Consider the following 15,366-nt stretch of genomic DNA (forward strand, 5'->3'; position numbering starts at 1 on the left):
TTTTTTCCACAAATAGCATAAAGGCATTATTTAAAAATATGTTTTCAATTATCTCTATCCCACCTAGAATCCAGGTCAGGTTTCACCAGTCTAATTATTAAGTGTATTAAGTGTATAGCTATATTTTCTTACAGTGCAGTCACAGTTAACAGGAGAGCCTACTACCTATTGACTAGACAAGCAACTAATAAATGTTAAGCTCTTCAGGGTGCAAACAAATGCGTGTGTCACCCTATGACAAGGAAAGAGAGATTAATTGATTCAAAACATTAATAATATGAAAATAAAACGAGACCTCACTTACTTATTTAAGAAAGAATCAAGAAGTAAAAGCTACAAGGCTATATTCTGTTTTATTTGACAAGAGTATTTTGTTTGAAAGGATGTTTTTTTCTGAGCAACATTCATTCCTTACCAGTCGGTGGCAGTAACGCACCATTAAGTTGTTTGTCAACCGCCACTAAACGCGAAGAGGAAGAAGAAGAAGACTACAATGACCACAATCCACCGCGGCAGCTGCGTCCTCGTTTGCGTGCCTTCGCAGCACAGGAGACATTGCACTGTGCCATCGTGCAGCCGGCCTCGGCGTTAGTGATAGGTAAGTTTGTATTATTTGTTTGAAACATGCCCTTATTTGAAGCATTGGATAAAAATCTCTGTGAAAACAAAGAAACACGAGTTTATTCAGACATTTGAACTCATTAAGTATAATATTACTGGTCAAACCAGCTGTTAACCTCCAGTTTTAGGGGGCTAACGTCGGGCACGCCTATGTCGGGTAGCTGGTTTGGGGGGCTGTAAGCGCGGGCCCGCAGGAGGTATCCGCGCTTAGAAGGGTCTGGGTATTTTTAGCATCCGATAAGAAGACCAACCCAGTCAGTCTGGCAGCCACCGCCTTGAAAAACTATTTTCCGGACGGCTAACATTAGCAGGTGGGTGGGCAAGTCTGGATCCACAGACAAGTTTCCTCACAAGCTAGCAGCGGCTAGTTGGCTACCGTCAATCGATTCAACAAGAGAAGCTTTTATTTTCATTAACACCGTTCTCTCATTTTACTATTTGCTGTCCAGCATCCCAGGTTCTGTCGGTTTAATGCGTTTCTGTCCCACACTATGCTGTTCTGGCGGGTTCTGTTCTAATGTTTAGCGCGCTTAGACGGTTCCAGCAACAGCCGTGCGAACACGTGACCGGTGCTGTCAGTTTGGTGCTCATTTTTTCTAAATGTCTGTTTTATGTTTGAAAACCATCGTATTAAAGCAGTGTATGCCAGTTTTGAATATAATATTGTTGCATGCGTATTTCTAGTCGATAAATAGAAAAGAATAGTCCTCTGTATGTATCCCTCAGTGGAGGAAGTCAAATAATTGTTCCAGGAAAGTTATGGTAATGAACAAATAAATGTAGTTTGGGCACATATAAAAAAAAATAAATAAAACTACAAAAAATAGTAGGTGTGAATGCCCGAAATTATTAGTACTCCTGGTCTATTTATCTTTTAAAATTGTTCAACAAATTGTGCAGTTTTTAACTAGAAATAACTCAGGCATCTCTTAAGATAATGAAAAAAATTGAGTAAAAGATAATTTAAAAAAAAAGTACACTCGTATTAAATATGTTAAATTATTTATGGTAAATGGCCTGCTCTTGTACAGGTCCTTCTCAAAATATTAGCATATTGTGATAAAGTTCATTATTTTCCATAATGTCATGATGAAAATTTAATATTCATATATTTTAGATTCATTGCACACTAACTGAAATATTTCAGGTCTTTTATTGTCTTAATACGGATGATTTTGGCATACAGCTCATGAAAACCCAAAATTCCTATCTCACAAAATTAGCATATTTCATCCGACCAATAAAAGAAAAGTGTTTTTAATACAAAAAACGTCAACCTTCAAATAATCATGTACAGTTATGCACTCAATACTTGGTCGGGAATCCTTTTGTAGAAATGACTGCTTCAATGCGGCGTGGCATGGAGGCAATCAGCCTGTGGCACTGCTGAGGTCTTATGGAGGCCCAGGATGCTTCGATAGCGGCCTTTAGCTCATCCAGAGTGTTGGGTCTTGAGTCTCTCAACGTTCTCTTCACAATATCCCACAGATTCTCTATGGGGTTCAGGTCAGGAGAGTTGGCAGGCCAATTGAGCACAGTGATACCATGGTCAGTAAACCATTTACCAGTGGTTTTGGCACTGTGAGCAGGTGCCAGGTCGTGCTGAAAAATGAAATCTTCATCTCCATAAAGCTTTTCAGCAGATGGAAGCATGAAGTGCTCCAAAATATCCTGATAGCTAGCTGCATTGACCCTGCCCTTGATAAAACACAGTGGACCAACACCAGCAGCTGACACAGCACCCCAGACCATCACTGACTGTGGGTACTTGACACTGGACTTCTGGCATTTTGGCATTTCCTTCTCCCCAGTCTTCCTCCAGACTCTGGCACCTTGATTTCCGAATGACATGCAGAATTTGCTTTCATCCGAAAAAAGTACTTTGGACCACTGAGCAACAGTCCAGTGCTGCTTCTCTGTAGCCCAGGTCAGGCGCTTCTGCTGCTGTTTCTGGTTCAAAAGTGGCTTGACCTGGGGAATGCGGCACCTGTAGCCCATTTCCTGCACACGCCTGTGCACGGTGGCTCTGGATGTTTCTACTCCAGACTCAGTCCACTGCTTCCGCAGGTCCCCCAAGGTCTGGAATCGGCCCTTCTCCACAATCGTCCTCAGGGTCCGGTCACCTCTTCTCGTTGTGCAGCGTTTTCTGCCACACTTTTTCCTTCCCACAGACTTCCCACTGAGGTGCCTTGATACAGCACTCTGGGAACAGCCTATTCGTTCAGAAATTTCTTTCTGTGTCTTACCCTCTTGCTTGAGGGTGTCAATAGTGGCCTTCTGGACAGCAGTCAGGTCGGCAGTCTTACCCATGATTGGGGTTTTGAGTGATGAACCAGGCTGGGAGTTTTAAAGGCCTCAGGAATCTTTTGCAGGTGTTTAGAGTTAACTCGTTGATTCAGATGATTAGGTTCATAGCTCGTTTAGAGACCCTTTTAATGATATGCTAATTTTGTGAGATAGGAATTTTGGGTTTTCATGAGCTGTATGCCAAAATCATCCGTATTAAGACAATAAAAGACCTGAAATATTTCAGTTAGTGTGCAATGAATCTAAAATATATGAATGTTAAATTTTCATCATGACATTATGGAAAATAATTAACTTTATCACAATATGCTAATATTTTGAGAAGGACCCGTATAGCGCTTTATTGAGTCCCCAGAGACTCCAAAGCTTACACTACAATTAGCCATCACACACAGACAGTAGTGAGCTACAATGTAGCTCTGTCCTGGGCCAGACTGACTGAAGTGAGGCTGCCATACACAGGCGCCCTTGAGCCCTCTGACCACCCATCTCAACAGTTAGTGTAAATATCTTTTTTTGGCACAACAGTAATCAGACCCGTCCTATAATTGCTGAGCAGCCTTTTGCATGTTTCTGCTGGTATTTTGATGTTTTATCTTTGGTGATGATCTCACAGTCTTTGAGGCTGGAAGATCTGTTTGCAATCACCCTAATCTTCTCAAGTTAGGACTCTGACTGGGCTGATCCAAAACGTTAATATTACTTCCATTCAGAAGAAACATTTTGCTTACTTTCAACCTAAGTCTGCAAAGGGTGTGAATACTTTCAGGCTTAACTATGTATGCAACAAATAAAAGCTTATTAAGAATCAAGCTAAATAAGTTTGGGGAAAACATGCAGGCATTAATTACTACTAGAAACCTAATTGCTGGGGTTATGAATCATTTTGGGCTTAACTGGGTTTGTGCTCAATGAAGAAAGCTACAGAAACTCTCTCAGAAGCAGCAGATTTAAACTGACTTATTGGCTATTAAGTCTAATGTTACACAATTTCCCATAAAAATCATTGAAGATTAAGTTCAGTACAAGTGAAATACAGATGTGAACTACTTCCAGCAAATGAACCTGACTGGTGCTGGGGGGAAGGAGCCAGCAGCAGCCTGATAGTGCGGTTATAGTCATGCATGGGGTGGGAGACATTGTTCAGGAGTTGTGCCAATGAACCATCCACTGTGCCAATGAACCATCCACTGTGCCAATGAACCATCCACTGTGCCAATGAACCATCCACTGTGCCAAAAAACCATCCACTGTGCCAATGAACCATCCACTGTGCCAATGAACCATCCACTGTGCCAATGAACCATCCACTGTGCCAATGAACCATCCACTGTGCCAATGAACCATCCACTGTGCCAATGAACCATCCACTGTGCCGTCACCTGCCTCAAGTTGAGGGGTCATCCCAGGACAGAGCAGGACTTCCTGATCAGCTTATCTTATTTCTTCCAAGCTGTTGGAATGCTGCTAGTCCAGCAAACCAGCTAATAGAAAATGACGCTCCCAACAAAAATATGACGTACCTTAAGGGAAAGTATAAAGTTGACTTAATGGTATTGGATGTATATCTATGCATTAAGGTCTTTGTAGTGGTAATATGTACTGACATACTTTGAGGATATTGCTTTTGCATAGCAGCAATGCTTTTTGGGATTAGCTCATTTCCTGTGATGACGGTTGAGAATGCATCAACAACAATTATAACATAGCTTTATAATAGACAATTTTTATTCACACAGTACTTATTGCACCCACTAAAAAGCATACATTTCCTTTAGCCTAGACTGAGTTAATCACATTTCAGAGCTAAATGCTCTTGTTTGCCTAAGAGGCCATAAAACCTACAGTAAGCCAAACATTATTTATAATAAACTTTCTTTTTTAAATAATATCAACATTTTAACAGGGTTTATTGCTTTGCTGATTTTGGGTTTAACAGAAATCAAAAATTCTATGCTGTTTCAAGGCTGCACTGTATTAGAAAATCATATGGTGGTGATAGTATTTCAGAAAATTGCAATGATGTTGCCATAAATCGATGTTTTCCTCAGTCCTCTTTTTTTCAATTCTTTTTATTATAATTATTTCGGGCTTACATATTTGTTCACATAACAATTTGCCATTCTCATCCCTTTATCTGTACACTAACACCTAGTTACGTAGCCTTACACACATGATTTCACAAACGTTACAGAGGATGATTGGTTCTCCATATAATAACAAGGAATACATTTGCAAAATATACAATTAAGAGCAAAACTTTCTAGAACAGGAACACTGGGGTTCACATTAGTCCTACTAAAGAAAAAACAAACGGACATAAATGGGTACAGAAACCTTACACTAGACAAATGATTGGTGAACTGGTGGAACATATCTAATCCATCTTTCCCTTTTGTTTAATAGACCCTTCTGTAGTCATATGGCATAAGGGATTCTTTCCATCTTAAAAATGTCAATGATGTCGTCCCACTCATCCTCTGAAGCTCTTTCAAGTTTTAACCATTTCCTCGTTATGGCTTTCCTATAAGCAGCACTTTAAATCTGAAATGTTTGTTACTGTAGGAGACGTTTCCTCATGGTAGAGCTCCTAGATGTAAAGATACAAATTCAAATGGAACACAGTTTTGAAAACTTTTTTTGAATAAATTTGATAGACTTCCTTCCAGAAAGGGAGCAATATTGGACAAGACCGGAATATGTGGAAATGATTTTGAGACATCCATACTGTCTCCATCATATGGATGAATTGGTGTAGTGTTTCTTTTGGGATGGACTGACGAAATATCTAATTGGGGTTTCCCAACAGAACTCTCTCCATACTGTTGAGTTTGATGGTTTCCATTGTATCTCACAGAGATGTTTCCAATCTTCTTTAATAATAGATTTCCTTCCCTGTCCCGTTTCTCTTTCAGCTGCATAGAGCTCTCTTTCATCTGTTGTAAACCCCTATAGAGCCTTGCAGTGATTTTTTTGTCCTGGGCTTGAAGCATATGCATCCATAAATATTTTCAGTATATTTTGTTTGGTGTCTTTCCTGAGTTGCTCAATATAGTGAAGAACCTGTAGAAATCTATAGAAGTCAGCATTATTTAAACCCAACCGTCGCTTAAGGCTTTAGAAAATTTTCACCGACCACACATTTTCCAACACTAGGCATAAAGTCTGGATCAAATACACACCGTCTTTACTTCCTAATCCTCTCCCTTTCAGCTCGGCTTCCAACATGTCTTGGTGACCTTCAGTATGTTGAGCTCTGGATTATATTAGCAAAAAGCAATGGCATTCCAAACCATCCTTTGTAATATTACTGTGTACAGTGATTTTGTGATGGTGATTATTAAGCAGTATTTAAAGATAATGGTTGCAGCCTTGGGTGTAGTTGGGTTTAAAATGTTAACCAGTGCAGCGTACCTCTTCAGCAAATGTTATAAACGTACAGGTAAAAACTGCCAGTTATCTCTCCGTATACCAGACTCATTGATTCATAATCTTTATTTATACAGGTGAGTTTTATTGAAACACATGGCCTTATCTTTAAGAGATTTTACACAATAAAATAGAATCTGTTGCAAACAAACATTCAAATGTTAGAAAATACAATATTTGAAATCCTTTTGTTAAACTGTGTCGATTAAACCATATAGTATTAACCAGTATAGTACCGGAATATTTTACAATGCTGAAAACAAGTTAAGTTATTAGAGATGCTTTCAGACCCCTTAAATAATGTTTAAAGGTCCCCAATAAAAATCAAGCTGGTCCACTTCAGGTCCGGCTGTAAAATGTTCCAGGTAGATGCAGCCACCTCTGGACATGCTGATGGGACATTGTCCTCGGGTCACAGGCTGCAGCTAGTCTGACATGTCAGCTGTGATGCATCAGTGGAGACCAGTTGACCATAGAGTAAAGGGTGCAGTGATGGTCAACATGTTTTACAGATGGTTGTAAAACATATGGCTGAACTCCATGTAGAGCTCATTTAACTGTTTGTTACACCTCATCAGGCATTGCACAGTGCAGAAATTGTTCTTTGGAGTTTCCATACAACCGGCCCTTGCTCTGCTCTTCTGCTGTGGATCATTAAAGACTCGAATCTTTTTTCCCTTGATAAACGGGTGGATATTCACAGTGCTTCTGTTATTATCCTGTCTTCATCCACACACCTTCTGTCATGGCGTCTATTAAAAAGTAGTACAGCTGTTTAAAAAATAAATGTGCATCCTCTTCTGGGTGAGGATGATGATGGCCTGTGACTGTTTTGTTTTTTTCACGCCACCATATCCAGGAGTCAGTCAAAGGTTCTGTACTTATGGACCCATTTATCAAAGTACCGAAGCGCTCTGCTTCTTTGCTGGATGTAAAGGTTTCTACTGCTTCTTCTAAACAACAGCAATCTGAGGACTGACTCAGAGATCTTTTCTAAACCTGAAAAATGTATAATGTACATAAAGACTGCTTCTACTATGGCTATGGCATAGATGTTCTATAGAAAAATAATCTGCTGAGGCTGGTTGGTGGCCTGTTGGAGTTTAAAACAGCAGCAAATTCAACTGAACCTGTTGACTGCCATGTGTGATAAAACCTCACCCCAGTGAATTATGAAATACAAAAAATAAACATCAGTTAAGATCACCTGAGGTGTGCAGACCATGTTAAAATCCCAGATGGAAAGCATGATCTAAGGATGTTTTCACACCAGGAAAGTCCTTTGGTCCGCTTGTTTGGTCCGGACCAAAAGCGAACTTTATTTTTTTCATTTGGTGCGGTTTGTTTTCACATTGTACTTTTTGTAAGTGAACTATTACTTGTAAACAAAGCCATGCGGGATACGATCATTGTTCCCATTGGACAGAAATGACGGGGGGCGGGACAGAGCACAGACCCGGACATTTAGGATAACATCTGTAGACGTGCTGCGTGCAGCACCTCTGCTCCATAATTGTTCCGTTATTACAGCTGCAATATTATTATGAGGTTGAAGAGCAACTCATTCAACACAGACTTTGAGACGTTGCATTTATAATGTTGGAACCCCGTCGGAGAATGCGTGCTGAACGCCGACGTTCTCTACGTGCAACAAGCCGGTAGCGTTGCTAAGCAACACACAGCTTATCAGGTATGATTACCGTACAACACACACCTTTGCTAGCGGCTACGGTGCCTTTTTATGTACGCTTTTTGTAGTTGGTTCAGATCGGGGCCGGTTTGTATTCAGACCATAAGCGAACCACACCAGAGTCCGTTTGGAAGCGGACTGAAACCACTTCAAAAAGTGTCTCGGTCCGGTTGTTTGGTCCGGACCAGGTTTGCTGGAGTGTTTTCACTCCTGCACAAAAGGTCCGGACAAAGGAGGGAAACGAACTCTGGTCCGTTTAAAGCGGAACAAAAGTGGCAAGTTTGAATCCACCCTAAAGGTTACTAAACAGAAGCAGATTCCTCTCATCGTGTAACGTTTGCAACTGGGTTTAAAAACTTGAGATTTCGATATCACCTATCTACAGGTTATTAATCCAGTTTCTGATTTTAACAGTTTATTTTTAGGCACTAGTGGCCTTTTATTTTTCCTTTTTTTTTTTCAAGTAAGTTGACAGGAAACAGGGTGGAGAGAGCAGGGGAAAGGTATGCAGTAAATGCTGATGTGTTGGGATTCGATTATCGCAACAGCCCACGTTGAAGACTATGGCCTCCGTACACGGGTCGTGCGCTTCAAGCCCTGCGCCATCAGCGCCGCGCCCCAGTTTATGATTAACTGCTTCTGCTGAATTGGGCTCATTGAACTACAGGGACGTCTGAACAGTGTTGAGGTCCTGCTGGTTCACATTAATGTGGCCGGTTTAAAAGATGTTCATGTTTCTTGCTTTTTTTGCGGGTTTACCAGTATGTCTGACCCGTTATCTGTTCCCCCCTTCCCAGTGTGTGTTGCAGGGTGATTCATGATGGCGGAGCAGCCTCTGTGGGAGCAGATAGGATCCAGCTTCGTGCAGCACTACTACCAGATGTTTGACTCTGACAGATCACAGCTCGGATCAATATATGTGAGTCAAACCGCTTCTGCTGGAGATTCGATCTTATAAATTATAGGTTACCGTCAGCATTGTGCAGCTGATTTGCTTCATCATTCATCACGCACAGAAACTCGATGAAAATATTGATGGATTAAATAATTTAGATCGTAGCTGCAGCTTTTTGTAAGCTTAAATCAAGTTCATTTCATGGATGTTTTGTTGTTAAAGCAAAAGAGTTATCCTGCACTAATTATTTGCTATTCCAATAATGTTTCAAGCAGAGACCAAATCTACTCAGGTTCCAGCCCTTATCATTGGTCAAGATTTTTCTTTTGTAAAACCTGCATTTTTGTGAATATCTAACAAAAATAACCAGATTAGCTAAAAAAAAAATATCTTTTGATAACATTTTAATTTTTTTATGGAAAGTGTATCCAAACCAACCTGGCTCTTGGCTCTTTGATTTTCACCTCTATATCAGAACGGTGGATTGATTGTTTTTCTAATGCCAGATTATTCTGGCAGCTAACTTTCTTCTCCTGTCACTCCTCACAGATCGACACGTCATGCCTTACATGGGAAGGACAGCCCTACCAGGGAAAAATAGCAATTGTCGAGAAGCTCACTGTGAGTTTTCCTGGTAACTTATCGCTTTTCAGAGGTAAATTGTGGTTAGTGTCAGACAAGGTAGCAATGCCAGAATATTGCCAAATTTTTTCTTTGATTTGCTGCACATTGTACAGTACGAATCCTTGAGTCTCTCAAAATGTTTGTTGAAAGATGAGTTGAAATGAGAAACCTGCAATTTTACTTACATTTGTTGAGTCACATCCATTCAAAGTTTGCAACATATGCAAATTAAAGGCTGGGGTTTCAGTACTTTAATGCTATTCACATAAAACTAGACAATGATGACTTAAAGTGCAGAGGACAAGTGATTGTAATGATGATCTGCTCTGCAGACTATAAAGAGTTTTATAAGTTTTGCAAATGATCTCCAGGTTGTCAAACATATTTAGGAAAATGATGGAAACAGTTTAAAATTGAGCCCTTCATTAAAACTGGAAAGGATTAGTGTTTTTCAGCCTCTTAAGTGCATAAACATATTTCTGATTTGTTTAAGAACTTTATTTTTATTTTGTTTTCATAGCTCAGACTAAATGCTAAATGTAATTACAGGTTATGACATCCTCCAAACGGTAATCTCACAGGTCCAAGCGGATACGGGGGGGTGGATCCACTTGGTGAAAGACAAAACGTTTTTGACTTATCGTGTATTTGAAGACAGTTGAACGTCCAGATTTGTGTAGCAGCATTCAATTTAGCTGTTTCAGAACTTATTGCAGTAATAAAGCAGTCATGGAAATCCACCTTTTGATGAACAGTTCCCTCTGGATTCCCAGTCAAAGATTTTCTCTCTATCTTTCTCAATCCAGTTGTTGTTAGTGTGAGGATCTGATTTAAGCCACTTGATAGTGATCAATTTATCAGCTGCACAGAACAGAGGTTTATTTTGTTTTTTCCAGCAAAAATCTTCACGGACGGATCTTTGGGTAGAATATTGTGTTTAGGGCTGCAAATATGTCGTCCCAGAGGGGGCTAATCATTGGACAGGTCCGAAATATGAGTGTGAATGCAATATTCACGAATAATTTAAGGAATATGTTATGATTTTAAAGCAAAGGTGCAATCCTGGAGTGGACAGCTGGGAGTTTGATGTCTGACTGCTCTTCAGCAATAACTGCCATTCGACCACTGGGATAACATTGGGAAACTTTTGTCAAGCTCTGTAATATGTAGCTACATTCAATGCTACTGCAAATTTTACTGTGCTAAAAGAACTCCTATAGTTAGTCTTGTCCAGAGACAGTGTCCATTTCTCTGGGATGGACCTCCACACAGTGTGATCGGTTTCCTTCAAGCTTGAATTAATGGCAGCCTCCGGTTATGATCAACCAAACGGTCGAGCTGGTGTCACAATATAAGTACCTGGGTATACTTACTTTTTCATGGCTACTGCTGTCAGGCTGATAAACTCCAGCATGTGACGGTTATTGTTGATGAGGTTCTGTTTTTTCGCTGTGTGTAACTGCTGACTGTGCAGCAAATTGACCTTCGGGAACTAAAGGTGAGCTGAACTGAACCCTTGTATATTTTCTGGGGTTTTCTTTGTGTTTACCAGAGTCTTCCCTTCACAAAAATAGCGCATAGTATAACAGCGCAGGACCACCAGCCAACTCCAGACAACTGCATCTTGAGTATGGTCGTAGGACAGCTAAAAGTAAGTATCCCTCTCATTCACGTTTGAACTAGCGGTGAGCATGGTGGATGTTTTTAACAACATGGCTTACAGGGTGTCTTTAGATGTTGCTGCCAAGCAGTCTGTCTTGTTTTCTTTTCATGTGGTCTTCATCAGTAGTTTTCCAGAGTTTCTGAAGATCTCTTAAAGGTTTACTTTGGACTGCCTGCTTCCAGTCTGTGTCCCCAGGGTGTGTGTGATGAAAAGAAATGGGGCAAGAGTCGGATACATTACATGAAAATTAAACATTGATTTGCATGGAAGTGAATGAAAACGAATTTGATTCTCTGTAACCGAGCTCGAATAGACTACAGTCCACCGCTGCTACAGATCTCAACTCTTCTTCTATTTCTCCCTTTCCAACGCGATGGGAAAGACCACGGAGCTGTCAAAGGACAATGGGGATAAAAAAAGATCTGCACCGGGCTGGGATGTTTTCCAAGGCTGTCAACAGACATACTGATATTTACATTTAAGACCAGACTCGAGCTCCTTGGGGTCAACTCATCCCACTGTGTTAGAAGGATGAGAAATACTGAAATGGACCCAGAGAACATAATCCCCACTGCCAAGCATGGCGGTGGAAACATGGTTTCAGTCTGGTTTTGTGCTGAGGGTACAGGACAACTTTACCGCACCAAGGGGCCGATGGACGAGAACGCTTAGCTTGTTGATTGGACGTCTAGTGTGACATTGTACCAAAATAAACCATCTAGGCAACAAGGGAATGGGTAAAGCAGAAGCACATTAAGGTCATGAATGGCCCAGCCAATGTGCAAACATTTATCCTACAGAAAGTCTGGAGAGGGTGCTTAAACTGCCTTTTCAGCCCAAGTTCGTCATGTCTAATGGGGAGTCGATTCTACTGTTGTGCCAAAAGTTCAGGGTCTGGACTGAGAATGCTAAAAATAAAGAAGCCTGGAGACATATTTTGTAACTATTGCCAAACATGTCTGTATAAACTGGGCTGACTTAAAAGGTTGTTTTTGTTGTAAGCTCTAATTTCATTCAGAATCTCTTTACTATGTGAATTATGATGTAATTTTATCTAATCTTTAGATAAATATTCATCTAATCAATACTTGTTATTAGTTAGATTAGTGTGACTGCCAGCATCGTGCCTTCATCCTCATTGTGTAGAAATAATTTCCTAAATTCTTTCATTTAAAGTCTCAGCTGTTCATTCTCCTCCATCTGTAACTGCTGAATGTTTTCAATGTCCTGTGGATTTCAATCAATTAGAGGTAACAACCATCATCTCCACAACCAAATAGTTGAGCTCTGCGAGCTCCTGCTGTGCCCTGGACAGTATCCCACCTCAGCTTCTCAAAGAGACATGGAAGAGCCTCAGTCCTTCATCTTCTCAGTGATCTGGGTCAGTCCCACCTGCCTTCAAACACACTGCAGGGAGGTTACTCATCGGAAGGAGCTTATCTAAGCTTCCTTTTCTATCTAAGGTGTTGGACGATGTAGTTTAGGACAGTTGAAGTCACATATTGGCCTGAGTGGTATTTTTAGATGTCCTGGTCTAGTTTTAGACTTTAGTATAGCACAGACACAGCCCATTTAAAAGTTTTAATGATCTACCTTTAATGGTGAATTCTACTAAATCTGTTTTTTTTTTTTCTTTTTATGTTTCATGATCTTACTTAGCCTTTAGACATAGTGGACCAACGTTCTTTATCTGTCCTGTAGTTGTGTGTTAAATGGATGGCTGCAACTGACCCTCAAGCTTCTTTCAGCCATTTTGTTTTTGACCAGCTAAGGTTACTATCTGAGGGGAAAGCCTATTTACGATCCACAGTTTTATCTCATTCTTGGATTGCTGTAACTTGCTGTGCATCGGGTTGGATGATCTGGTTATACTGGTTTTAAGTCTGTTTAAAATGTAATTAAAATGTTTACTGCTGGTTCTTGAGTCATAACTAAATGAATAATAAATGTTTAAATGAACAACCTCTCCAAGTTCCTAGGTCCAGGCTGGCATCAAAGGTACCGGGCCTTTTCAGTTGTTCTCGAACAGAACAATTAAAAATCAACTTCTGAAAACACATCCGTTTAAACAAGTTTTTTTCTGCCCTGTTAAAGTATGATTCAGTTTACTGGGATATAATTGGTTTGATTAAACTATTTTATATTTGTTTGCAGAGTTTTCTTTAATATATATTTTTTTCTTGTCTGTTTTTTTATTGCTAGTTTTATTTTGCCTGTTGAGCACTTTCTTACAACCACAGCTGGAGTCTCTAACGGTCTGTGCCTGGTGTGTCTCTGCAGGCAGATGAAGACCCCATCATGGGTTTCCATCAGAGTTTCATCCTGAAGAACATTAATGATGCCTGGGTGTGCACCAATGACATGTTCAGGCTAGCCATCCACAACTTTGGTTAAGTTGCCTCTCCACGCCGGCAGGCAGGGGCAGCCGCAGCAGAGGGTCGCTGTGAGACGAAGCGTTGGAGGAGGAGGTGAGGAAGCACTCCTCCCTCCCGCCGTCTCACTTAGGCCTGTTTGACAAACAAGCAAACACCGGATTCTAGATGTCTATCACAGAACCCTGTCCAGGTGGGTTTCTTTTCCTCCGACCAGCCTGGCAAAGTAGAACTGCAACGCGTCTCTTCGCTGAGAGCCGGCTGACCAATCAGACGCCCCTGTCTGCCACTCTGCTGATCTGCATGACGCTGGGAGATCCTCAGTACAATATCTACACTCAAGCCACCAGAAGGACAAACATCCCATCGATGCCATTAACTCGTGCTCTGTTTTGCTCTGCTTTGATTCTAACCCGTTTTGCTCCGCTATTGACTCGGTTCTGTTAGCACTGCTGTTGACTGTGGATCCATGTTCCGGTTCAGACGCATTGTGTTATTTGTTTTACGACGCCTCTCATGTGTTGACCTTAGCTCTTCTTGGTGTGTTGAGTTTAGTTTTCTCCCCTCTAAGCATGATTCATGCTCTGATGCCAGGTTTAGCTGTTGCAAACCAACGGATGTTGGAGGACAAACATTCACCTTCTTTTCTTCCTTTCTTGTCTTTCCCACATCTGGCAGTTAACAAGGACTACAGCCACGATACACAATAAAACCTGGACATTTTTCTTAATTGTGTCGTCTCTCCTTGTCATTTTCTGCCCAACTACTTCTCAGTTTCTTTACCAGATAAATTACTTGAAGACCTGATGTACCAAAGTATTTTTGCTTGTTTATTTGTTTGACTACAGGTGCTTTCTTTGGCCAAATATGGCCAGTAAAAAGTCTCAAACTCCAGAGGTTTTGATTCAGATGTCAGAGCGGTGTGGTTACTAAAATATTTCATGTTTAGACTGGGTACAGGCTGGGGGGAGGTCCTCACAATAAAAATACCTTGAGTAAAAACATTAACCAAAAGATTCAAAGCATAAAAGTACATCAATTACTTTCATTTAAAGAGAAAAGCAACAGTTCTTCCTACTGCTGCAAAAATGAACAATTATCACTACAGATGGACCAATAAACAGCCCAATTTCCCCCTGTTGGCTTCGACTTAAAATATTAAAAAGCAACCAAAACAAATTTCAACCAGAAATTAACAACCCTACAGTGATAACAGGAAAACTAAAGAACCTCACTAAATATTCAGTTCCTCGTTAGTTAGTGTTTAGATAATCTGGTTTCTATTTTTCCCTTTAAAATGATTTCACTGCAGGGAAACAACAAATAGGATTTACTAAAACAAGACATCAGAAAATTGTGAAATTCTGAGGAGAGGACAAGTTAGGACACCCTACCCACTGATGGTTGGTGTTAAGTGTTTTGTTGAAGTAACTTCAGTGAGGAGCTTCTTACCATCTCTGACTTCAGTCATGAAAGTTTGCTACACTCTTCACTTACAGCTGCTTTCTTGAATCTTCAGCCCTTTTTAATTCACCCCACATCATCTCAATAAGCTCAAGATCTGGGCTTTGATTAGACCCAGGACTTTTCTTCTTTCTTTCTCATCCAGTACTTAGTGGATTTACTGGTATATTTTGGGTCATTGTTTCTTGCAGGGTCCAATTCTGCCTCAGCTTTCATTTTTAGTCAGATGGTCTCACGTTTTCCTCAACCACCCTCTCACAGCAAAATTCATGGTGGATTCTATGGTGGTGAAGTGGCTAGG

At 40.6% G+C, this 15,366-nt stretch overlaps 1 protein-coding gene across 1 annotated transcript; it reads left to right on the plus strand.

Moving 5' to 3' along the window:
- Window positions 1-463: 463 nt before the first annotated feature.
- On the plus strand, window positions 464-14,331 carry nutf2 (nuclear transport factor 2). Its single transcript, XM_047353069.1, has 5 exons — window positions 464-598; window positions 8,845-8,966; window positions 9,492-9,563; window positions 11,119-11,217; window positions 13,510-14,331. The coding sequence occupies exons 2-5, from the start codon at window positions 8,865-8,867 to the stop codon at window positions 13,621-13,623; spliced, it is 387 nt and encodes a 128-aa protein (XP_047209025.1). The 5' UTR covers window positions 464-598; window positions 8,845-8,864; the 3' UTR covers window positions 13,624-14,331.
- The last annotated feature ends 1,035 nt before the right edge of the window (window positions 14,332-15,366 follow it).

This window comes from Girardinichthys multiradiatus, chromosome 2, assembly GCF_021462225.1.
Source record: "Girardinichthys multiradiatus isolate DD_20200921_A chromosome 2, DD_fGirMul_XY1, whole genome shotgun sequence".
Lineage (NCBI taxonomy): Eukaryota > Metazoa > Chordata > Actinopteri > Cyprinodontiformes > Goodeidae > Girardinichthys > Girardinichthys multiradiatus.

Coding starts and splice junctions, on each gene's coding strand:
- nutf2 (XM_047353069.1), top strand. CDS start 8,865: ATGATGGCGGAGCAGCCTCTGTGGGAGCAGATAGGATCCAGCTTCGTG. Junction 8,967..9,491: donor CACAGCTCGGATCAATATAT/GTGAGTCAAACC, acceptor CACTCCTCACAG/ATCGACACGTCATGCCTTAC. Junction 9,564..11,118: donor CAATTGTCGAGAAGCTCACT/GTGAGTTTTCCT, acceptor TGTGTTTACCAG/AGTCTTCCCTTCACAAAAAT.